General features: G+C 41.5%; 1 protein-coding gene and 1 pseudogene across 1 annotated transcript; one reads left to right on the top strand and one right to left on the bottom strand.

Annotated features, from left to right (window-relative positions):
- The first annotated feature begins 1,259 nt into the window (after nt 1-1,259).
- Rpusd2 (RNA pseudouridine synthase domain containing 2) lies at nt 1,260-4,255 on the top strand. Its single transcript, XM_003475425.5, has 3 exons — nt 1,260-1,908; nt 2,738-3,034; nt 3,337-4,255. Exons 1-3 carry the CDS (start codon nt 1,303-1,305, stop codon nt 4,069-4,071), a joined length of 1,638 nt encoding a protein of 545 aa, XP_003475473.1. The 5' UTR covers nt 1,260-1,302; the 3' UTR covers nt 4,072-4,255.
- A 2,859-nt stretch (nt 4,256-7,114) lies between these two features.
- On the bottom strand, nt 7,115-16,560 carry LOC111758470 (transmembrane protein 41A-like; annotated as a pseudogene).
- Between the last annotated feature and the right edge of the window lie 8,353 nt (nt 16,561-24,913).

Genomic DNA, 24,913 nt, shown 5'->3' with positions numbered 1-24,913 from the left:
GAGAGAGAGAGAGAGAGAGAGAGAGAGAGGCAGGCAGGCAAAGGCAGAGGCACACAGAGGCAGAGACAGAGATCGAGACAGACAGAGACAAATGGTACAAAGACCCCAGGGCATAGCAGGGTACCTGGTAACTATAGCACCTTCACTCATTTTCTTCTCTAGCAACAGATGGCTGGTTCTTTGCTTTCCCTCACTCAGTCCTTTGGATGAGCTTATTCTCCAGCTTGCTTGCAGAATCTACAAGGCACCAGTATCCTTTCAGTAATTCCCTCTCTGAGGAAGTTAGCCAGTTGTTTCAGCACTTTGCACTTAAGAACCCTAGCAATACAGTTTTCTGATTCACTTGCAGATTTATTGCGCCTGTGCATTAGGATAGGAGCAATGGGAGATAATGGGAAACCTCTAATTCTTATGTTGTTAGAGAGAAGAACAGTTGTAGTTTGCCTCTAGTGCCTGAGTGTGTGCTTGCAATGTATGGAAAAGATTACTTTTTTTTTTCCTGTCTTTTTGAGATAGGGTCTTCCTATGCAGTTCAGGCTGATCTTGAGCTTATTTTGTAGCCTAGTCTGGCCTCGAACTCCCAACAATCCTCCTGCCTCAGCCTCCTGAGTGCTAAGATTACAGGTGTGCACCACCACACCGAGCATTACAACAGTTTTATTCAACTGTCATATACTATAATACCGTTCTGTATATGTTACATACTATAACAGACAGTTCTTTTCACTTTTTCTCCACTCTTTAAAAGTATACAATAGATGGTTTTTAGTACACTCACAGAGCTTAGCAACTTTCATTCTAGGTGTTTTTTTTTTTTTTTTTTGGCGGGGGGAGGGGGGTCAGATGTAGTGGCGCACGCTGAGGCAGGAGTTTCGCTGCCAAGTTCGAGGCCAACCTGGGTTACGTAGTGAGTTTAAGACGAGTCTCAACTACATAGGGAAACCTGACTCACCAAAATGTACCAAAAGGAGATGGTGTTTGGTTTATCGAAAGATCCTTCCAAGCGTTTGTGTAAGGAACTAAGGAACTTTTGAGTACTATATATTTCATCGCATCTAAGAGAGATACCATCCGATGTACCAGATCCACTCCTAATATGACTTCTACGCAGTGCAACCCCAAAGATTTCCTTTATGAAATAACGTCACGTCTCACCGGTAGGTGACCACTTTTGATAACACATCTTCAGGCTCAGCCTCTGTTTCTCACGCACGCAGACCCGCCCAGACACGTAGCCTCATTGATTGGCTGGTGCCGAGTGACGCCATCAAAGCGCGACACTGGCATGTAGGCCGCGCGGTTATGCGGCTGTATGGTGACTGGTGGCTGGGGCGTCTTGTATTGTGGTGCTTTGACCCCCGAGTCCTCAGCTTTGCCAGGACCTGGGGTAGCTGTAGGGACCGGATGGCAGGAACACTGTCTACGGGAGTCGCAGCAGCAGGCGAACTGATGGCTCGGGCTCAACAAAACGGCGACTGTGGTAGCGACGTGGGGGGCGAGTCGCTCCAGGAGCCCCCGGGGCCAGCGGACTCTGTGGCCGAGGCGACGCCTGAGAGCGGGAGCCAGGCGTCAGCTCCAGCCACCGACCCAGGCAAGCGGAAGAAGCGACGGGGCGCAACTGGGGAGCGCGTAGTGCCTCCCCCGAAGAAGCGGCGAACTGGGGTCAGCTTTGGCGACGAACACTTCGCCGAGACCAGTTACTACTTCGAGGGCGGCCTACGCAAGGTGCGACCCTATTACTTCGACTTTCGGACCTACTGCAAAGGCCGCTGGGTGGGCCACAGCTTGCTGCACGTCTTCAGCAGTGAGTTCCGAGCCCAGCCGCTGGCCTACTACGAAGCTGCAGTCCGGGCGGGCCGCCTGCACCTCAACGAGGAACCAGTGCACGACCTCAGCGTCGTGCTTAAGGTGAAGTTCTGGGGACACCCTTGTCAGTAACACTGGCCCACCATGGTTGTGAGGAGAAACAGGGCAATTTCAGCATTTGGTGATCCCCTCTCCCATCCCAACTTTGCAAACCAGAAGGCTCGTCTAATCCTCCCATTTTACAGAGGAGGAATCAGGCTCAGGGTAATTCAGTGACTTACCCAAGAGCATGTCGTGAACCATGGCAAATCTAGGTGTAGAGCCCAGATGTCTGCACTTAACGGGTTAGTGTTTTTTCAAGGTCATAAGTAATGGTTTATGGAGCTTTTCCTCTATTTAGAAGAAATTTACTGTGGGGGTATGATATATGCCTGTTATCTCAGTCCTCAGGAGGCTGAATTAGGAGGATCACAGAATTCCAGACCAACCGGAACAACATAGGGAGACCCTGTCTCAAAGCCCAAAAAACCAAATATGGTGGCATGTACAGGAGGATCCCTTTGAGTTAGAGACCAGCCTGGGCTACATATTGAGTTAGAGGCCAGCCTGGGGTACATAATTGAGTTCAAGGCAACCTGTACTACATAGCAAGACGCTGTCTCAAAACAAAACAAAATAACAACAAAAAACTTCATTGTAGAATATACACCAACAGGCAAAACCAAAGCCATTCATAATCTTATCACCCAGAGATATAATCATTAACCTTTGTATTTGTCTGTATTTTTATACATTGAGATGATAGGATTCAGTACTACTTTCTCTGCTTAACCATGTATTCTTCCATGTCAAGAACAGGAGATGAGTATGCAACTGACTAGTTACAGGCTGCTGGTGTCCAGACAGACTGCTTACCTAGTGTTTTTGGCAGGACAATGACTTCTTGAGGAACACGGTGCACAGGCATGAACCACCAGTCACAGCGGAGCCTATTCGCCTGCTAGCTGAGAATGAAGATGTGGTAGTTGTGGACAAGCCTTCCTCTATTCCTGTCCACCCCTGTGGTCGCTTCCGACACAACACAGTCATCTTCATCCTGGGCAAGGAGCACCAACTGAAGGAGCTACACCCATTGCATCGGCTTGACCGCTTAACCTCTGGGGTACTCATGTTTGCCAAGACAGCTGCTGTCTCTGAGAGGATTCATGAGCAAGTTCGGGACCGGCAGGTGAGCCAGGCTGTCTTCTACAGGCTTAGTACCAAGCACAATAGAGCCTAATTTACTGAATGCTTATACCAGCCATGCTAGGTAAATGTTTTTCTAAACATATGTTCTAAGCTCATTTTCTAAATGAGTTAAGGGGATTTAAAGAGATAAGTAAAATACCTATGATTACAAAACTGACAAGTGGTGGAGCTGGGTTTTGAATCTTGTTGATCTGAGAGTGGTATATTCTTTACCACTGCAGAGAGTCTCAAGTCCTTGAGTTTAGGCTCTGTGTTGACTTTCTCCCACTTTCTCCTGTGCAGCTGGAGAAGGAGTACGTGTGCCGAGTAGAAGGGGAGTTCCCCGCCAAGGAGGTGACCTGCAAGGAACCCATCCTAGTAGTGTCTTACAAGGTTGGAGTATGCCGTGTGGATCCCCGGGGCAAGCCTTGTGAGACCGTGTTTCAGAGACTGAGCTACAATGGCCACTCCAGTGTAGTAAAGTGCCGTCCACTCACAGGCCGAACCCATCAGATCCGAGTCCACCTGCAATTTCTGGGCCACCCTATTCTCAATGACCCTATCTACAATTCAGTTGCCTGGGGCCCTTCCCGAGGCCGAGGTGGCCACATTCCCAAGACAGATGAGGAGTTGCTCCGGGACCTGGTAGCAGAGCACCAGGCCAAACAGAGCCTGGATGTGCTTTATCTCTGTGAGAGTGACCTGTCCCCAGGACTTCCAGACTCTACAGCTGCCTCCTCAGAGTTGACCAAGAATAGCATGGAAGAGTTGACTACAGGTGTTCAGAAGATGGATGGAATAGTTGCAGCAGGGCCTCAGGATCTGGACATGACAGCCTTAGTGTCAGAGAAGGCATCTGAAACAGATGTTACCAATCAAGAGACAGACCCACTCTGTACAGAGTGCCGCCTGGTGCGACAAGATCCCTTGCCCCAGGACCTTGTGATGTTCCTGCATGCCTTCTGCTATAAAGGGCCAGACTTTGAGTATGTTTCACCCATGCCTGCCTGGGCACAGGATGACTGGCAAGGGGACTGAGGGCTGTGGCTGATGGGATTGCTCCTTGGTTTGTAGAACAGGGGTGAGGCAAAGATTTCCCCATGGCCAGATTCTCAGGGTTTCTCCAGGAGTGAGATTTGTTCATACTTGCTACCTCCTCCTTTCTCTCTCCAGCTAGAGTCAGGATTATTTTTGCTTTGTAAATATATCCCTTTTTCTAACACCTTGTGTACCTGGTTTTCTTACTAATTTTTTTTTCTTTTTTGAATTGAGATAAAATTCACATAAGGAACCACTTTTAAGATGTATAGTTTAGTGACATTTAGTATATTCAGTGTCATGCAACCATCACCTCATTTAATGCCAAAACACATTTCTCATGCTAAAAGGAAACATGTACCTATTAACCATTTCCTGTCCTCCCCACCCCTGGTCCCTGGTAGCCATTAATTAATGTCTGCCTTAATGGATTTGTCTATTCTTGACATTTATGTAGGTGGAATCATACACTATAAGACCTTTTGTATCTTTCACAAGAGTCATCTAATTTGTAGCATACGTCTGTATGTACTTCATTTTTTATGACAATATTCTATTGCATGGGTATACCACATTTTGTGTATTTATTCATCAGTTGATAAATAATTACACTGTTTCTACCTTTTGGCTGTTGCAAATAGTGCTACTCTGCATAATTATGTTTTATAGGTTTTTTTGTTTAAATATGTGTTTTCAGTTCTTTTGAAATTCCAAGAAAAAAAAAAAAAAAGAAATTCCAACTGTGTAATTGCTAGGTTGAATGATAAGTCGATATTTAATTTTTGAGGAACCACCAAACTTTTCCACAGTGACAACATCCCTATCAGCAGTGCACAAGTGCACAAGGGATTGTAGCTTCACATCGTCATTAACATTATTTTTCTGTTGTTTTGAGCATAGTCATCCTAGTGGGAGTGAAGTGGTATATAATTGTAGTCTCTTTGTTGTTGAGTTGGGTTCTTTATATATTCTGGATATGAGAGTCTTCTCGATGACAAAATGACCAAAAACTCAATTTAACAGTAGTCAAAAAGCGGGCTGGGCATGTTGGTGCACTCCTGTAGTCCCAGCTATTTGGGAGGTAGGAGAGTCATCAAGTTCAAAGCCAATCAAAGCAACTAACACTCAGTCTCAAAGTGAAAAATAACAAGGACTGAGGCAGGAGGATAGCCATAAATTTGAGGCCAGTCAGACATACATAGTTCAAAACTAGCCTGAACTATAAAACAAGTCTGTCTTAAAACCAAACAAAAACCATAAAAAAGGGCTGAGGATATAGCTCAATCGTAGAGCTTCCCTGTATTCAACTCCCAATACCACCCCCCCCAAAACGTAAAGGACTTTAGACATTTTCCAAGCCTAAATATCTGAAAGATGATTATTTATCACTAAAGAAATGCAGATCAAAACAGTATGGTGCTTTAGTATAAGGATAGACATACAGATTAATTGAATCAAGAGTCCAGAAATAAGAGCTTATGTTTGTTTGCTTTTACTTTGTTTATATCCACTTATTTGGGAAATTGCTTTACCTGTAAACTCATAACCAATAAGGCATAGTGTTAAGAAATCATACAGAGGGCTGGGGATTTAGCTCAGCGGCATAAGAGCCTTCCTTGCAAGCACGGTGGTAAGTTCGATCAACGTGGGGTGGGAGGGAGAATCATACAGAAGGAAAGGGAAAGACAGTTCTAAGGATCCTGAAAAGGATAAAAGTGGGCACATTTGCAACAATGTGGAGAAAATTTTCCCTTCTTACTACCATAAAACACTAATATGCTCTCTCACTTACACTTGAAACTTATTCATAAAAAGAAACATTGTGTTACTGAGGTCTGTTGTACAATATTCACACTGTGTCTAAAAAACACTAGTTGGGAGTCCACTCTTATAGAACATAGTTATTCCCAAGAATTCATGTAGAATACAGGCCTATTCTTAGAGACTTGGCCAGCCCAAATAAAAAACCCAGCAATTGATGCCTAAGGATAACAGTTCTGGTAAACGTGGTGAGGATATGGAGTCACAAAGTTCGTCAGTTCAGGTGCCAAGGTCCATCTGTCCTTGCAGGCAATGAGCAAGGTCTGTGCTAAACCAACGCTGAAACTGTAGGAAGCACTGATGCCTTTGGATAATTACAATACTACCAAGTAATAAGACCAATTTATACTCTAAATTAAAAACAACCATTGGGCTGGGATTTAGCTCAGCAGCATAAGTGCCTGCCTGGCAAGCACAGGTCATGAGTTTGATCCCAGGTGCCAAAAACAACCATTTGTCAGTTATTCTCAACAAATGGCAAAATGAAAGACATTTACAGGGGACAGTAGCCTAGTACACGGAATCACTCTCCTCCTAGCAGGAGATAGACCTCCACACAGAAAGGACACCAGAAAACGTACAGATGGTCACTTGACACACATGAGTCAAGGGCCCTACCCTATCCACAACATATCCATAAAGATACAGTTTATTCCATTAATATTTAATAGTCTGTTTGCAATCAGCTGTCAGGACATACAGCCAGGAGGAAATCTGACACACATGGACATCAAATGTCTAAACAGAAGAGTATCACAGAAATAACTGCATTTGAGCCAGATGTGGAAGTTCAACTTGATTCCCTTGGCTTATGGAGAAGATGGGACACTAGGGGGAAAAGGACAAAAAAATACTCTCCAAGAGACTAACAGAAGATGAGCCATGTCAGAGATGTGGGTTCAGTGTCAGTATCCACACTAGTAACTTCCATGAGGCTTCACAGGAGAACACCTGTCACATAGTCTATCACTTTGCAGGAAGCAGTCTGGACAAGGACAACCATCTTCCAAAGCAGCCCCAGCAGACCATCCTGGGCTCTTCGTGGTTTGGAGTCCTGAAATAAACCCTAATACAATTCACTTTAGAGCACACACTGTGCGCAGATCAATGATGTCCAAGAACAATGAGAGTTTTTAAACCATATCTGCAAATCAGCAACAGACTTCAGAAATGAGGCAAATGGAAAATCCAAATCACTTGTCTCCTATTTATATGATTCGTGTTACCACTCATTCAATTGCAGTTGCTTCTGGCTGAATTTATGAGGATTCAAGGAACTAAGGGAACCGGGGCAATGGCCAAGAGCTTAAAGACTGCTCCTCAGGAGAAAAGAACATCCAGCGAAATGAGGGTTGATAGGATGGAATCTGTCAGCATACAGATGAAATTGTACTGGATCGAACCTTCCTCTGCAGCTGGGCCACTTTATCAGGAAAGTGGGAGACCACCAGCTATTTGCCAAAAACACAGGCAGCACAAGTCACCCACTGTGCACACAGCACAGCAGAAGCCCCAGCAATGATCCAAACAAGGTGCCAGCTAAAACGTTCAGGAGGCAGGAGCCGGGGATGGCAAAGCCCTGTTGGTAGAGGTAGGTGTTGCAGAAGAGCAGGACACGGGCCTCCTGTCTCTGCCCTTACTGTCAAAGGACCTTAGGGAGCTCTCACAGCTCTGCTAGGTTGGAAGCGAACCAAAGTGACCTGCCCTCAGGGGCATCAGTATGGACAGAGAAAGTGCAGCCAGCAAAGACTAAAAAGACAAGGAGGCTGAGCGTAGGAACACTGAAACCACTGCTCAGTGTGTTCTCGGCCGCGCATGCGCATTCTAGGACAACTAGGTATTCAGTAGGAAAGAGGCGGAGCTCCTACCTTGTCACGTGTAAACAGCAACTAAAAATGAATCAAAGGCCAGAAGAGCTAAAACAGTAAATTCTTATAAGAAAATAGAGAACTAAGTATGAATTTGGACTTGACAATGGATTCTTAGATATATAACACTAGAAGTCCAATCAACAAAGTAAATGTAAATAAATAAGATTTCATCAAAATTAAAACTTTTGTAAGCCAAACTACACTGTCAGTAAGCTGAGCTGAGCATGGTGGCACACAGCTGTAATTCCCCCTCTTGGCAGGCTGAGGCAACGATGATCACCTCAAGTTTGAGGCCACTGTGGGCCACATAGTGAGTTTACTGCCTGCAAGACCCTGTCTCAAAAAGTTTTTAAATTTAACTTAAAAAATAAATAAGTGAGCTGAAAAGACGGCATAGAATGGCAGAAAATTCCAGAAGTGGAATTATTCTGAATGGGAACATTAATGCTTGCCCCTTTTCTGTCAGCTCCTTTGTTCTGTATGGCACCCTTTAGCCCTCTTCGTCCTAGCCTCATCATTTTTGTCAGGTTCAGAGCTTCTTGCTGTAAGGACATATAAATGGTGTTATTTGTGTCTAGATGTCCTTTCATAATCTCATGCAGTCATAGGTGGGACTTTTTCAGAGGTGGCTGGACCTAGGTGTACGTATGATTTTGGGGTCGAAGCTGTGTGATTACTAAATCAGCCTGCAGATTGGTTTGGTACTGCCCTTTGACAATCCCAGTAGTCTAGAGTATAACAGGCAGAAAGAAGCTGCTGAGGTCCTTTCCTTGCTTTGCTAACTTCTGTCCACTGAAAACTATGTCTCCTCTTTGATGCCACACCACCCTGCATTGGAGCCAGCCAATTTTGGACTGAAACCTCTACAAACTGTGAGCTAGATAAATCTTTCCTATGTTAACTTTGGGTGTCAGGTATTTTGTCTTACCAATGAGAAAAGTAACTAAGACAAATGGGTTTGAGGTTCCAGATCTTTTGAACTTGCATGCAAAACTGTGTTTACATACATATTTTTCTGAAGAGTCTATATATTTCTGCCCACCCTTGAAAGCTGCCTTATCCAAAACTAGCCATGTCTGCCTATTTTAAACTTATTAAAGTAAATAAAATTTAAAAAGTGCTTCTGTTGCACCAGCTGAATTTCTCTAAACTGGTTTAGCAGGTATCATATATTGGACAACATAGATAAAGACACATTCTCATTCCTGCAGAAAGTTCCTTTGGGCACTGTTTCTTTAAAAAGTTTCCAGGCAGAAGGCCCAGTCCACATGGGGCTCAGCCAGAAAGATCCGCTGAAGCTGGGCCTTACACGGAGGTATTGAGTGCCCATCGTGCAGGTCTGGGATCTTCATGATGAATGCAGGAGATGCAGCTTTCTGACAGGTGCTTCAGAGAACAAGACACCGTCAGAATCTCTGCTGCTGAGCTCGATGCTGTGTTGGGTAGTAAGAGAACATTATAAAAAAAAAAGTTAAAGAGAACATTATCATGGGTGAGTTCTAGTTCTTACAGAGAAACTGCATGGACAAGTACTACCAAGGCTATGAAAACACAGGAGAATAAACTCACCCACGCTTCCATATTTAATGAATATATTTCTTAGTGGAGAAATATGTTGAGAAGCAGCTACTGGAACAGATTCTTCCTGGAATTTAATATGACAGTTTTCAGAACTACCTTACAGCAGCATAAAGATAAAGTGGCTGGGGACATCTCCGGCATGCTGCTCACATTTACAGATTTTCTGGCTTTTAAAGAAATGTTTTTGGACTATGGTTCAGAAAAGGAAGACCAGGGACTGGATTTAAGCTATGGCTTATTGGCGACATTGTTGTGCCAACTGTCTAACATGCCACATTCCCAGAGCAGTCTGCAGCACTAGGTCCCACAATCAGGCAATGAGTGGAATCATCCTGATGTCATCAGTTCAAGAAGGTCAGAGAAAGTTCAGCTAATGACAACAGAAGAGAACGTCTTGAAAAGACTGACCCTGTGCTTCAGCCCTTCATTCCCATTAACTTTTGGGGGTGAGTTGGGGGTTAAGACAGGATCTCATTGTATAGTTCAGGCTGGCCTTGAACTCACTATCTGGGCCAGGCTGGCCTCAAAAACCATGGCGATCCTCCAGCCTCAGCCTCCTGAGTGCTGAGATTATAGGCATGCGCCACCATGCCCATTAACTATTGTTTTTTTGTCCTGGTACTGGGAATTGAACTCAGGACCTCATGCTTGCCAGCCAGGGACTGTGCCACTGAACTATATCCCTGGCCCTCCCATTAACTACTAATGGGTCAAAAACATGACCTGACCTCGTGGACTTGTGTCTCCTGAAACATTTTCCCATATTCAGTAACCTTAGTGCTCCTTCCGGGAGATGCCATGCTCAGGTGTTTCTGGGTCACACTCTCCTGGAGCCAGCCATTCCTGTGGGGCCCAGCAGGTGCATGTTGGTGTGTCACTAGCCTTCTGTCCCTACAGGCTTTACGTGAGCCCTTTTGTGTATTCATAGCTCTTTTAGCATTGGTCAGAGTTTCAGTGCTTTAACCTCAGTGGAGTTTTGTTAGAGAGTAAGTCCAGGGAGTCACTCATTTGAGCCAGCCACCACACGTGAGATTACAGAATCTCCTAGAACGCTTGTCCCGGCTGGAGCAAGCAACTGAAAGAGATGCCCTGACTGGAGAGCTCCATTGGAAATCAATTCCCTGCCTCACACCCACTGTCCTCAGAACACTGTGTCTTCTCTGGTCCTGATGTAGTCTCCCTGTTTCCAGAAGTCTGTTTTAAACATTTTCAAGAAAGTATTTTTATAGATGAATACTCAGGCTACCCTAGTAGATACGATCTTGGAACCTCCATGATTACCCACATAAAGTTCAAACTATTATATGCTATGTGCTTTTTAGTTGTCAGTGCTGTGAAGGCAAAAATTCTTTCTATGTTGGTGCACTTGCTATACTGGAACCAGTAAGTGAATGGCTGTGTGTGCTGGAAACAGATGAATGCTGTCCTGCTGGTATCGCATGCTGCGTATGTTTCTGCGTGCTTTCTTAAAAGCCTTTCTTGTATAAGCCACTTTGTTGGGACTCTGCAATGTCTTCTTTCTTTCTAAACCTCTCATGCCAAGAAGATGTCCCTCGTTCCAGCTCAGCATGAGTGGGCAGAATGAACATTCTACTAGTCATCTGTCTGCACTGAAATTATTGCAATATTTGGTAGACAGCGACCTTGAAACACATATATTGCATTTGTAGAAAAAAAAGAAAAAACAAGTTCAATTCCAAATGTGTACTTTTCATTTTTATAGTAAAAATATGAATCTGTATTACTTTTCATTTCACTTGACTATTTCAGTTTTGCGTTTGTTTTTGCTTTTTTTGAGACAGGACCTCATTATGTAGCCCAGGCTGACCTTGAGCTCATGGAACAGAGATGAATGGTTCCCATGGTTCCTATGGTTAACAATTGCTGTGAGTTCAAGGCCAACCTGAACTACATAGGAAGACCCAGCGTCAAACACATACACACACACACACACACACACACACACACACACACACACACAATTATTTTTGCTAGGATGTTTGTTTGTTTTTGATACTGGAGATCGAACTTACGACCTCACACTTGCAGCCAGACACTTACACTGTTGAGCTAAACCCCTGGCCCCCACACAATTATTCTTGAATGTATTTTTTTTATAAGATAGTATCCTTTTGGGATAAGGATTTAGCTCAGTAACTCAAGCACTTCTCTGGTAAGCACATGGTTGTGAGTTCGATCCCTAATACCACAAAAGAAAAATAAAAAATCAAAGATAGTATCCTTTTAAAAATTTAATTCTTCTTGTAGATTTCCTTTATCCATACTCCAATATTATTTTATTTTTTTGCTGCACAGATGCTTGAACCCAAGGCCTTGTGCATGAGTCAAACACACTACCAATGAACTCCACTCCTAGACACCATAACTATCAATATTTAAATAGTCTTCTTCTTGACTATTTTCCAATCATAGATATATACATTTTGACCTGAAACTTGAACCCAGGGCCTTCTCACTGAGTTACACCCCCAGGCCCTACACTTTTTTTTTTTTTTTTTAACTTTTGAAAGGTCTTACAAAGTTAGCTGGGCATAGGGGCTGGGGATTTAGCTCAGCGGCATAAGCGCCTTGCAGTCGTGAGTTCAATCCCCAGTACCGATAAAAAACGAAAAAGAAAAAAAAAAAAGTTAGCTGGGCATGGTGATGCACATCTATAACCCAGCACTCAGGAGGCTGAGGCAGGATCATCTCAAGTTTGAGATTAGCCTGGGCTACATAGTGACTTCAAGGTCAACCTGCACTACAAAGCAAGACACTGTCTCCAAAAACAAAACAAAATAAAACAAAAGCAAAAACAAAAACAACAAAGTTGCTAAATTGCCCGGTCTGGACTTGAACTTGTGAGCCTTCTGCCTCAGCCTTCCAGGGTGCAGGATTTACAAGTGTACATCACCACTCCTGGGAGATATATGCATTTTATAAGACCTTTTTTTTGTGGTTGTTAAAGTTACTTTTCTTGTCACTGAAACAAAAATACCAAACATCCAAATTTAAAGGAGGAAAAGTTTACTGTGGCTCACAATTTGTTGAGGTTCCAGTCTGTAGTTGGCTGGCTGTAAGGGAGGGTTGCATGGCAGAGGGGTATCACAGAAAAGAGAGTGTCCATGGCATGGCAAATCAGGCCAGAGGCAGAAAGCAACAGCAGCAGCAGCAGCAGCAGCAGCTTCTTTCTGCCAGTTTATATTCTATGCAGACTGTACACCTGTGGATTAGTGCCACCCACACCCAGGGTGAGGCCCTCTTAGTCTCAGCATCACGCACTTGAAATCCCCACCCATGACTGCATGAGGCTTTGGGGATTATCTAGACACAGGGCATAACTGTGGTGCTATGAATTGACACTAGGCTCTTCCCATGGAGATGCATCCTCTCTTAAATTTTTTTTTTAATTCTGAGACAGAATCTCACTAAATTTGCTAAATTGCCCAGGCTTGCAATCCTCCTGCTTCAACCTCCCAGAGTTCTGGTATTACAGGTTTGTGCTACCACACCTGGGTCTATACGTATATTTAAAATAAAAAATGAGATCATGCTATGGGAATTGTTCTGCAACTTACTTTTCTCTAGGACACTTTTAAATCACTGCATGTGTACATTGAGTGACTGCACCATAACTGGGCCAGTTGAGGGAGTTTTAGGGTTTGCTGTGTTTCATTACTCTCAAGGCATAGTAAGTATCTTTATACCCTTCCACACTTTTATTATGCTTTTGTAGAACAATTTATTTTTACAGCTTTGAATGTTGACAGGTAGTTAGTACCAAACTCCCCTGTAAAAAGGTCGTACCAATTTACATTCTATCTTAGTGTAAGATGGAGAGATAGCTGGAGATAGGTTGGTCAGATTTATTTTCAAGTTTGTCTTTAATTAAAGCCTTGGGTTATAACCATGGGTTTCCTGGAAAGTCTGTACTTCATAAGGGAGACCTGCATTTGTTCAGTCTTGCTGCCAAAAGCCTTATAGAAAATAGATTCGTTTTTAGAGCCTCTTTGGGCTTGCTGGTCTTCAGGAAACATATTCTGGAACATATGACTACTGAAAAGCAAAGATGGAAGCACTAAGGCCAAAGGACATTGGCTAGTTTTAGCTGGGAAATTCACTGAGGTAGAGGTATTGCCACAAAGACAGCCACTCTACTGCGAGAATTGCCTTGCCCAGAGGAAGCATCATTACCTATGAATATGCTTACTATTACTATTACTGTTTTCTCCCTTCAAATCTTCCTTTCACTGTCTCCTGAAGTTTGTCCACATTTCAAAACCACAACATCTTTATCAGTTACCAATGAATACATATGATATGTATTACATCAAAACAGATAATTGCTCAGTAGCTGGGAGTCGTGGCATACACATGCAACCCAGCTACTTGGAGATTGAGGCATGCAGATTCCTTGAGCTCAGGAGTTTGTGACCAACCAGGTAACAGAGTGAGACCCCATCTCAAGAAAAAATAAACAAATAAGACAGCCTCACTGGGGATATAGCTCAGTGATAGAGTGCTTGCCTAGCATGCACAAGGGCCTGAGTTCAATCCCCAGTACCACTAAAAAAAAAAGCCTCATATTGAACATATACATAACCAGTGATTCCACTTCTAGTCATATACCTAGGGAAACATTTGCACCTCCACAGACATGTATGAATATATTCACAACATCTTGTACCAAGAAAACCTAAAGACCACTAAAGTATTCATCTATAAGAGAATGGGCAGGTACCTAATTGTATGATTAGCTAACTGGATACTCTTCAACAATAAAATGAATGAATTACATGGATAAAAATGTTGTATGAAAGAAGTTGCAAGTGAATATGATATGTATTACATTTATATAACATTCAAAAGTTGACAGGATATGACAGACCGGGAGCCATTGCATACCCCTACAATCCCAGATACTTAGGAGGCCGAGCAGGATCACAAGTTCAAAGACAGTCTGGGCAACTCAGCCAGATCATGTCTCAGAAAAAAAACAAAAAAGATGAGATAAAACATTTTAGGGATTTTTTTAAGGAGATAATTATTAACATAAAGTTCAGAAAAGTAATTATCTGTTGCGTGGGAGAATGCCAGTAAGGAGAGTCATGTAAGAAATGATAAAGGTTGGGGCTAGGGATTTAGTTCAGCGGCATAAGTGCCTGCCTTGCAAGCAGGCAGTCGTGAGTTCCATCCCTGGTACCGATAAAAACGAAAAAGACAGAAAAAAAAAAAGACAACGGTACAGGGAATTTTATTTCTTAAATTGGGTCCTGTATAGGTGGCATTGGTTTCTAGTATTGTTACTTTTTAACTTATCTATACAATATGTTACATATATATTCACCATATCATTGTGTAATACCTTTAATGATAGAATAAGTACCTAAGTAGGGCTTATTTTCAGTAGCATAGAAAGAGAACACAATAGAGCTCAATATTTCAGAGATTATCATGAAAATAATACATAATAAATTGCAAAAGTAGCTCCATGTTACTCTACCTTAAAAACAGTTCAAACCGGGGATTTAGCTCAGTGGCACTAGTGCTTGCCTGGCAAGCTCAAGGTTGTGAGTTTGATTCCCTGGTACCAAAAAATAAATTTAAATAATAAAATTTTCTTAAAAATTGGGGCTGGGGATTTAGCTCAGCAGCATAAGTGCCTGCCTTGCAAGCAGGCAGTTGTGAGTTCGATCCCTGGTACCGATAAAAACGAAAAAGACAAAAAAAAAAAAAAATTTGTATCTCCAGGATTCTAGAGCTGGCACACTCACAGACACAGAGAGTGCTGTGCTTCTAACACTTCATTACTGGTGCATCCAGGCATAAGCTTCTTTTTAAAAAACTTACATCTATATATATATATTATATATAATATATATATATATATATATATATATATATAGACAAGATCTTACTGTGTAGTGCACACTTACCTTGAACTTACTATGTAACCCAGGCTGGCCTCAATTCACAGTGATCCTCTTGCCTCAGCCTCCCAAATGTGCTGGGATTACAGGTGTGTGCCACCATGTATTTTGTTTGCTTGGTTGTTTTTTTTTTTTTTTTTTTTTGAGACCAGATTTCACTATGTAGTTCAGGCCTTGAACTCATTGGGATCCTCCTGCCTCAGCCTTCCAAATTCTGGGATCATACGTGTGTGCTACCACACCTGGCCAAGCATAAGGTTCTTGAAAATACTTCAGTAACTCAAGTAAATCCAAAGTGATGCAATTAGTCTGGTTCTTTTTTCTTATACATTTTTCAACAATCCATACATCAAACTTAAGGTAGACTAAGAATTTTGAATGGAAAGCTTTATATCTCATCCTAAAGGCTAAATTTTCTGGAATGAGAATTGAAGCAAAATTATAAAAATCACGAATTTTCCATGGTTGGGAATATAGTTCAGTGGCAGAATACTTGCCTAGCATGCACAAAGCCCTGGGTTCAATGCCCAAATTGAACTTAAAATCCAAACTAAAAAATTTTTAAAGATTGCCAGAAGCTAGGAGAGAGACATGGGATGGATTCCTTAGAGACCTGTGAGGGAAACAAGCCAGCTAACCTTTAGATATCAGATTTTTACCCCCCAGAACCATGCAACAATAAATATCTCTGATTAAACAAAATAAAACAAAGAAGTAAAGACTTATATCATGGACTAAAATAAAGGCTGACTCTGTTATTGCTAAATCATGATAAAATGAACCAAGTGTGGTGAACTCTAATTCCAGCACTTGAGAGGATGAGGCAGGAGGATCACTGTGGCCAGCATGGGCTATTTAGTGAGCTCAAGACCAGCCTGCACTATATAAGAAGACCTTGCCTCAAAAAAATCCAACCCCAAAACAATTATAAGTCTATGGCTATTATTTTCTACCAACAAAAAGTTGACAATTGAGATAGTTTGGCTTTTTAAATGGTCCATTTTAATCAGTTAGTGTTTTATCACAGTTCAGAATAAACAGTGCTTTTTGTACAGGAATTATCAGAATCAAAAACTGGGATCTTACCTTATTGCAAAGCTTTTGCACAGCAAGAAAAACCACCAACAGAGTGAAGAGACAATCCACAACATGGGAGAAAATGTTTCCCAATTGTTCCTCAGACAAAGGATTACCAAGAGCACATAAAGAACTCAAAAAAACCAGAACTCCCAAATTTAAAGACCCAGTCCAAAAATGGTCAGCTGAGATGAATACATACTTCTCATGAAGAAATACAAACCGCAAATAAATATGTGAAAAAATGTTCAACATCACTGGTCAGTCAAGAGATGCAAAGTAAAACAACACTGAGATTCCACCTCATCCTGGAAAGAATGGCTATTAGTAAGAAATCAACTGATAACAAATGATGCAGAGGCTGTAAGGAAAAAGGAAGCCTTCTCCACTGTTGGTGGGAGTGTAGACTGGTGCAACCACTGTGGAAATCAGTGTGAAGAATTCTTTAAAAACTAGGACTAGAGGTTCCACTTGACCCAGCTATTCCCCTTCTGGGTATCTTCCCAAAATAATTAAAAGCATTATATTACAGTGATATATGCATACTTCTGTTTCAGCAGCACAGTTTTTAATAGCCAAATCTTGGAAACAGCTCAAGTGCCCATCAACTGGTGAATAGATAAAGAAGATGTGATTTTTTATACAATGGAGTACTACTCTGCCATAAAGAAGAATATACTTGGAACATTTCTAGGAAAGTGGGTGCACCTTGAGTCTATATTCTTGGGGGAGTTTGTTTTTGTTTTTTGTACCAAGTATTGAACTCATGATTGCGCACTTGCAAGGCAGGCGTTTATGCTGCAGAGCTAAATCCCTGGCTCCGAGTCTGTAGTCTTAAATGAAATAAATTGGACACACATGTGTAAGTACCACATTGTTTCTGTGGTGGGAGAAACCAAAAGTGTAAATAAGGACCAAAATGTATAATAGGTATTGTGAAATAGAAAAATGTTCAAATGAGGAGGGGAACAAGAGAAAGGAGAGAAGGAAAGGAAGAAGACAAGTAAAAAAAAGAGAAAAGAAGGAAAACATGTAAACAAAGCTTTCTAAATAGGAGAGGAGAGGGCTGGGGGTTTAGCTCAGTGGCATAAGCACCTGCTTTTCAAGCTTGCAGTCATGAGTTCAATCCCTGCTACCAAAAAAACCGTAACACTAAGTGGGGAGAGGAGGAGGGGTAGACGGGAGGATAGGAAAACGGGAGGCAAAGACAAGTTATGTCGTGTACAGGTACAAATTCTCTATGATGAATGTGATTATTATGTATATCTAAAATGTACTAGTAAATTCTAATTTTAAAAAATTAAAAATACAGAATAAACAGCACTTTCATTGGTCATTATAACACCACTAAGGATTCACTGAAGGAATCTGACCTAGAGTTTATAAACGTAAATCAAAATATTCAGGTAAAAATACTTAAGAAAGTCAGAATCTCTGAGAAAGCAGAGATGAAAAAAAAAATGTTCTCAGAGTCAAAGACTTTCTGACTCAGAGTCAAAGACTCCCACCAAAAAAGAAACACAAAAACTCAGTACTTCCACTCCATTATTTACTTTTTTAATACTTTTTAAAAATTTTTTATCCTTTTAATTAAAGGAAAAAAAAATAACAGGATATATTATAGTAACCCACTTTGACTCTCCATTACCTCGATTTAAAGCCCTGTATTACTCTCACCATCTGGTTTTTAACTGATGTTCCCCTATTCTGTTTTGCTGGATAGTATCAGGTTCGAAAATTTAGGCATCAGCTGTGAAGATAATGAGATTCATTATAACGCCCATTCTCGTTGACTTTTATCTACTTTTGAAGACCTACAATGTCGCCAATGTTTTGGTTTTGTCGGTTTTGTTCTTTACTGTTTTGTTCAATTGTATTATAACTAATGGTATAGGCAATTCTATTAGAGATAGCGGGAGGCATTATGGTAACCATTGTTGATCACCTTGTGTTATGTTTTCACATTATCTATTATGTCCACCCTTTTGACTTGACCAATTCTGTTCTGTTATGTCACATTTGCTTTTACTCTCTTCCAAAAAAGTAATAAGAACCGTGAGAGCAATGAAATCCAAAATGTGTAATAGTCATTGTACAAAAGAGAGGAAAAGAAAGTGCTCTAAACTATATAACTGCATGTATATGTAAGTGTATAAGATAGAATATGATATCACAGAGTTTTATTGGATCATTGAACAGAACTGTTTGCAGTATCATTGATGGAATGTCCACTTTACAAGCTTTAATTTTGTGACTTGAACAATTATTTCTAAGATGACAATATGTAATCCATTAACTAGTAATTTCCTACTGTTCATTTTTTTTCTGCAAATCTGTATAACTTGTACCCTTTCTCTGCTTTTTTTTTCTTTTCTCCTTAAATAAAATTTTTAAAAAAATGGAAAAAAAAACTCAGTACTGCATGGTATTGTAATCAAAGGAGGAACTTTTTTGTTTTTAAATGCATGGAAATAGTGGTTGGTCCTGGCCTCAGGTCTTTGTAAACCTCAGGTAACCATTAAGTTTACTTCTCAAAGTTGTATTTGATCCTGGAGATTTAAATTTTTTATTGTTAATTAATTGATGAAAATAAGGATTGAATCCCGGGCCTTGCATAAGCTAGCAAACATTCTGCTGCTGAGACAGGATCTTGTTAAGTTGCCCAGGATGGCCTCAGCCTTGCTATCCTCCTGCACCAGCTTTCTGAAGAGCCAAGGTGGCCATGCCATCACACCTAGAATTCCAGAGACTTCAGCTGGAAAACGAGACCATCCTGTGTTACTCTCCACTTCCCCAGTCTGTTGACATTTATTTGCTCATCTTGGCCTTCCTAAGGAAGGTCACTAAAAACCCAATTCTGCTTTTGCTCTACTAATCTTCAGGATGAAAACATTATTTGGTTTTCAGTCCAGTAGACATCATAATAGGCTGTTATAGGTTATAGTGAGGTAGATGTTTTCACATGAGAGCTTAAACCTGATTTGAGAAAAAAAAAAAAAGTCTTAGGTTGGTATTTATAGACTTGAAGAAGAATGCCTGGACTCACTCTTGAACCTCTTCTGGTTTGGTCGTGGCTATTTTTTCAGATGATTCTTCAATAATACTACACTTCAGGATGGTGAGAAACAGCCTGAGCTTGCTTTGGGTTTTGTTTTTGAGGCACGGTCTCACTATGTAGTGCAGGCTGGCCTTAAACTTGCTTGTGTAGCCCAGGCTGGCCTGGAACTCATGGTGATCCTCTTGCCTCAGCCTCCTGAGTGCTTGGATTACAGGAATGTACCATCACAGCCCTCCTTGCTTCTATTCTTACCTGCCTTTCAAAACCAATCTTTGCAAATCTTGGAGCCTGAGGTCCAAGACTTCAAATTCTTCCTTCACAGCTGTGTTTTACAAGGGTTGCTGACACATAGTTTGACTTGGGCTGTGGACTGTTGCCAAATAACCACTGCACATTTTCCCTAGAAAACTTCCTTGTTAACAGAGAACGAGTCTCCCTGAGGCTGGACTCAGAGGAAACAAAAGACCCATTTCCCCACATGCAAGTAGTAAGTGAGAAAGATGGACTAACCGGGAATTGTGGCCCATGCCTGTAACCCCAGCGCTCTGGGAACCTAAACCAGGAGGATCACAAGTCCACTCTGGATGATTTGATAAGACCCTGTCTCAGATTTAAAGTGGGAAGGATGTAATTCAATGCAAAGATGCTGAGTTCAATCCCCAGTACCGAAAGAGGGAAGGAAGGATGAGAGTATAGAGAAGGAAGAAGAGGATGAGACACAGAGAGACACACTATCTTCATGATACAGTTGTTCAGTGCTCATTTCTTATGGACCCCCAGAAACTAAGGAGTCCTGCAAGATTCAGAAAGAATCTTAATATTGATGGAGAATGCTTTCTTTGCACCAAGTTTACTGGTGAATTTTGCGGAGTAATGGTCTTTCCCAAAATTTCAAGCGTTCCTGTAGAATCTTGTCCAGGTCATGCAGCCTCAGTTTCTCCAGTAGGTGGCGCCCCTAACTCTTTCATCACCCTAAGTTTGTCTATATTGTTTGCCATTGTTAATTGAAGTGTTTGTTTTTCTGGATGTTAAATAATTTGGCGGAGGGGGGGGGGCTGGGATTTAGCTCAGTAGCATAAGCACCTGCCTTGCAAGCAGGTGGTTGTGAGTTTGATCCCTGGTACCGGAAAAAAGGAAAAAAAAAGTGTCAAGGTCATGATCTTAAAAAGAATAATAATAATTTGGCAGGTTCTCAACTCTTTAATTTCTCTTAGAAAAAAACGAATGAGAGTACAGATTATCAGAAATACAAAAACTTTACTGTGTAGCAAGTCAAAGTCCTTTTTTTTTTTTTATACTGAGGGTGAAACTCACAACCTCATACTTGCCAGGCAGGTGCTTATGCCACTGAGCTAATTCCTCAGCCTTAGCAAACTACTTTTGTATGAAAGAAACTACAGCTACAGAAAAACAGCTAAACATGAAAGAAGAAAAGGACGCAGGGACTGGAATTGGAATTTGTCAACTGAACTTCCAGTAATAAATACTTCTTTTATTTATGAAACAGGGTCCAACTATGTAGTCCAAGAGGGCTTCAAATGCCTATTCTCCTGCCTCAGCTTCCTAAACGGTGCATTGTATTTTCAGAACTTACGCAGCTGATATTTTGTTTGTTTTTTGGTTGGTTGGTTTTGTTTTGCTTTGAGGTACTGGGGATTTTACTCAGTTTGTACTGAGCTACATGGCTACTTTTTTATTGTTGTCTGTTTTTTTTTTTTTTTTTTCTTTTTTTGAGACAGGGTCTCAATAGGCTGTCCAGGCTATTTTTCAACTCACAGACTGGCCTCAAATTTGTAGTAACTCTCCTGTTTCAGTCTCCAGAGTGCTAGGATTACAGGTATGTGATACCACACTTGGACTTTTGTTTTGTTTTATTTTGTTTTAGACAGGGCCTTGTTAAAATGCCCAGTGTGTCCTCAAACTTGCTGTCCTCCTGCCTCAGCCTCCCAAAGTGCATTACAGGCATATGCCACCACACTCAGCTGAGAATTCTTTTAAAGAAAACAGTCCGCACACTTTTTATTTGTAGAAACTGGACCCATTCAGGTTTTCCAAGAAAGTCATCATTGCAAGAAGCCAGCAAAGCTCAGAAAGTGGTGCAGCCCTGCTGATCTTTAGAGAGCTTGTGGGATTGCTGGGCAATTTCAGTACAGCCTGGCTGCTGGGGAAATATCCACAACAGGAACATCTACAGGGCATCGGAGTCCAGAGAGAAGTAAGAGATAGTATAGAGACTGGTGAGGGAGATGGAGGAAGCTGCAAATTGCAAGGGGTCTACTGATAAAGATAAGCATGAACCAGCTAGAGACAGGCTGGAGAGGAGGAGGGGCAGAGGCCTATCCCAGGAGGGAAACAGGGACAGCATCTACAGGGAGCAGTGGAGACAGACCAGCCCTCATTCAGAGAAGCATAAGATTAGGGTCCCCAGGGTGATTTCAGAGGGTTCTGCCTGTGTAGTGGTACTTGCCACCATTCTTTTTTTTTTTTTTTTTTGGTCTTTTTCCTTTTTACCGGTACCAGGGACTGAACTTGCGACTGCCTGCTTGCAAGGCAAGAGCTTATGCCACTGAGCTAAATCCCCAGCCCCATTTGCCACCATTCTGCACTGTGGGATGCTGAGGTAGGAGATAGCAAGTTAGAGTCCAGTCTGAGTAATGAAGTGACTCAATTTAGTGATTTAGTGAGACCGCATTTCAAAAGAAACCAACCAACCAACCAAAAAATGGGACATGGTGGCAAGTACCTGTAATCTGAAGATCTTTGCAAGTTCAAGGCCAGTGAGTTCTGAACTACAACCAACCTGAACTACACAGCGAGACCCTGTTTCAAAAAACAAACAATCAAACAAAAATAAAGAAATAAATTTAAAGAATGGAAGGGAGCGGGTTGGGAATGTATCTCAGTATAAAGACTTGGGTTCAATCTGAAGAAGATGAAAAAGACAAAGAAAATAGTAACAGCTCTTAATCTTTTCTGTAACCCAGATCCTCTTTTTGCAAACTGAAGCTAACTCTATCTCAGAAAGCTGTTTATTTTTTGTTTTCCTTTGTTTTTGCAGTACTGGGGATTGAACTCAGGTTTTTGCACATAGTAGACAAGTGATCTACCCTAAGCTACATCTCTAGAAGAGAGTTGTCAACATGTTGGAATACAAAGACAACAGAACATACTAGAATACAACTATCAAAATGTTTTTAGAGTTTGCATTATAATTACGTGATTGATGTATTTCTTCATGAACACATAACATCACAAAAATTAAGTCTAATAATTACCATAATTTTGAAGTAATGATGAACATTGTCTTTCTCTGTTTTCTGTTACTATAACCAAAATACTGAAAATGGGTAATTTTAAATTAATTTTTAATTTATTTTTGGTGGTGGTGGTATTGGAGTTTAACTTCAGGGGTTTTGCACTGTGCCTCATCTCCAGCCCTTCTTTTAATTTTTAATTTTGAGACAGGATCTCACTGAGTTACTGAGTTACCCAGGCTCAAACTTTTGATCCTTGTGCCTCAGCCTCTTGAATGCTAGGATCACAGGTGTGCATCACCACACCTGGTTGAGACTGGATAATTTATGAAGAATAGAGGTTTATTTGGTTCCCAGTCCTACAGGCTGGGAAATCTGGTGAGGGTTTTCTCGCTGTGCTATAACATGGTAGAGGGCCAGACAGAACACACCTGCAGAGAGAAGTGATTTTTATGACAGACCAGTCCTGTGGTAATTGGATAACCAGTGAGCATTTTATCCATTCACAAAGGTGCTGCCTTGCCTTTCAAGGTCTGACCTGTTAGCACTGCTGTATTGGGGACCAGGTTTCCACTACATGAACTTTGGGGGACACATTCAAGTCATAAGTATAAAGCAATAATAGCACCGTGATATACAAATATCTGATTTTTATTGGTTACAAAGTAAGGTTAAAATTACTACAGTCTTTTGTTTATCTTTATGAAGGCAGTACTTTCAATTAGAATATGAAAATTAGGGTATAATCTTTTTTCTCAATCAAATAGTCACTAGGCACAATAGGCATGATTTTGCATGCCTGTAAGCCCATTACTCTGGAAGTTGAGGCAAGAGGATTGCTGTGAGCTGAAGGCCAACCTGAAGTACATAATGTAACAACAACAGCAGGAAAAGGATTACACATTTAAGCTCCTCCTGGGGAACTTAATGATTGAACCTAGTGAGACCCTGTGTCAAAATGTAAAAAAATTTAAGCAGTGGTATGTGAAGCGACACTAGGGATGTCGTTCAGTGCAAGGCCTGGTATCTGGTCTCCAGAATCAAAACAAAAAAACTCCACCGTTTTGTCCACTGATCCTTTAGGAGTGTGTGGGACATGAACCCTTCCTAGCAGCAGCATACAGAATGAATTGGAGAGCCAGGCTGAAGACAGGCATCTAAAGTTCTCAGGCAATGAAGGTATCAACATTTCCAGGGGATTTGATATAAGAGGGGACTCACCCTCCCCAAACCTAACAGAGGCAGCTGTGTTGTGCTGGGCTTTCCAGTACTGTGCTGTAGGACCCTTCATAGGGGAAAGAGCCTATAAACCAGCAATGCAAGAGAATGATGAGGCATCATGTAGGTTGGTAGTTCAGGGGCACCAGAGTCCAAGGATCTGAGTTCAGTCTCCTTTTGGCAATTTAGAAATTGTTTAACATTGAGCAAGTTAATTTTTTAGTATCTTTGTCCATGAAGTGGAAAAATAGTATCTACCACAATCACAGGATTATGGTGGGTTAAGTGATGTAACTCATGGAACATGTTGCGCCTGTAGATAAGGGCTGGATAAACAAAGTAGTAAGGTGTGAACTGAATGACTTTGCCTCAGTAAACCTGCAAGAGGTGAATCTACTCTTTCCCTGCTCCTCCTCAGGTTGAATCTAGGAGGGGATTTAACGCCCCTTAAGAGTCCTCTTGGAAGGAGGCATGTTCTTGGTGGTTGTCTTCAAACTCTGGTTTTTCTTTCTTTTTTTCTTCATCTTTTCATTTTTCTTTCCTTTTCCTTTTTTCCTTCTTTTTTTTTTTTTTTTTTTTTTTTTAGACAGGGCCCCACTATGTGGTTAAGGCTGGTCTTAAACTCACATGTAAGCCAAGGTAGTCTTGTACTATATCCCCAGCCTTTTAATTTTCGAGATAGGGTCTTGCTAAATTTCCCATGCTGGCCTCAAACTTGCGATTTTCCTGTCCCAGTCTCCCGCGTAGCAGGGTCAACATCTTTTTAACGTTTCCTAGCGTATTCATTGCTTGAATACCTGTAGCCTGGAAGAGAATGTCGAACTCTACGTGTCGCGGTAGCTTTTGTAGTGAAGTCTGGTTCGGATACGAAAACTCTAGGGCAAGAGTCTGTAATAATGGAAACCTCACAACTGGGAGGTTTTATATTTGGTCAAACCAGCAGTGGAGAATGAAACAGAATATTCAATTATATGATCTCGAAATAAATTTACATTCGTTGGTTATAAACGTAGAGCAAAACAACTTGCCTAC

The sequence above is a fragment of the Cavia porcellus genome, unplaced genomic scaffold (genome assembly GCF_034190915.1).
Source record: "Cavia porcellus strain 051 isolate PalLab524CR breed Dunkin Hartley unplaced genomic scaffold, mCavPor4.1 scaffold_6, whole genome shotgun sequence".
NCBI lineage: Eukaryota > Metazoa > Chordata > Mammalia > Rodentia > Caviidae > Cavia > Cavia porcellus.
Note: the sequence above shows the minus strand (reverse complement) of the source record. Positions and strands in the feature narration are given on the sequence as shown.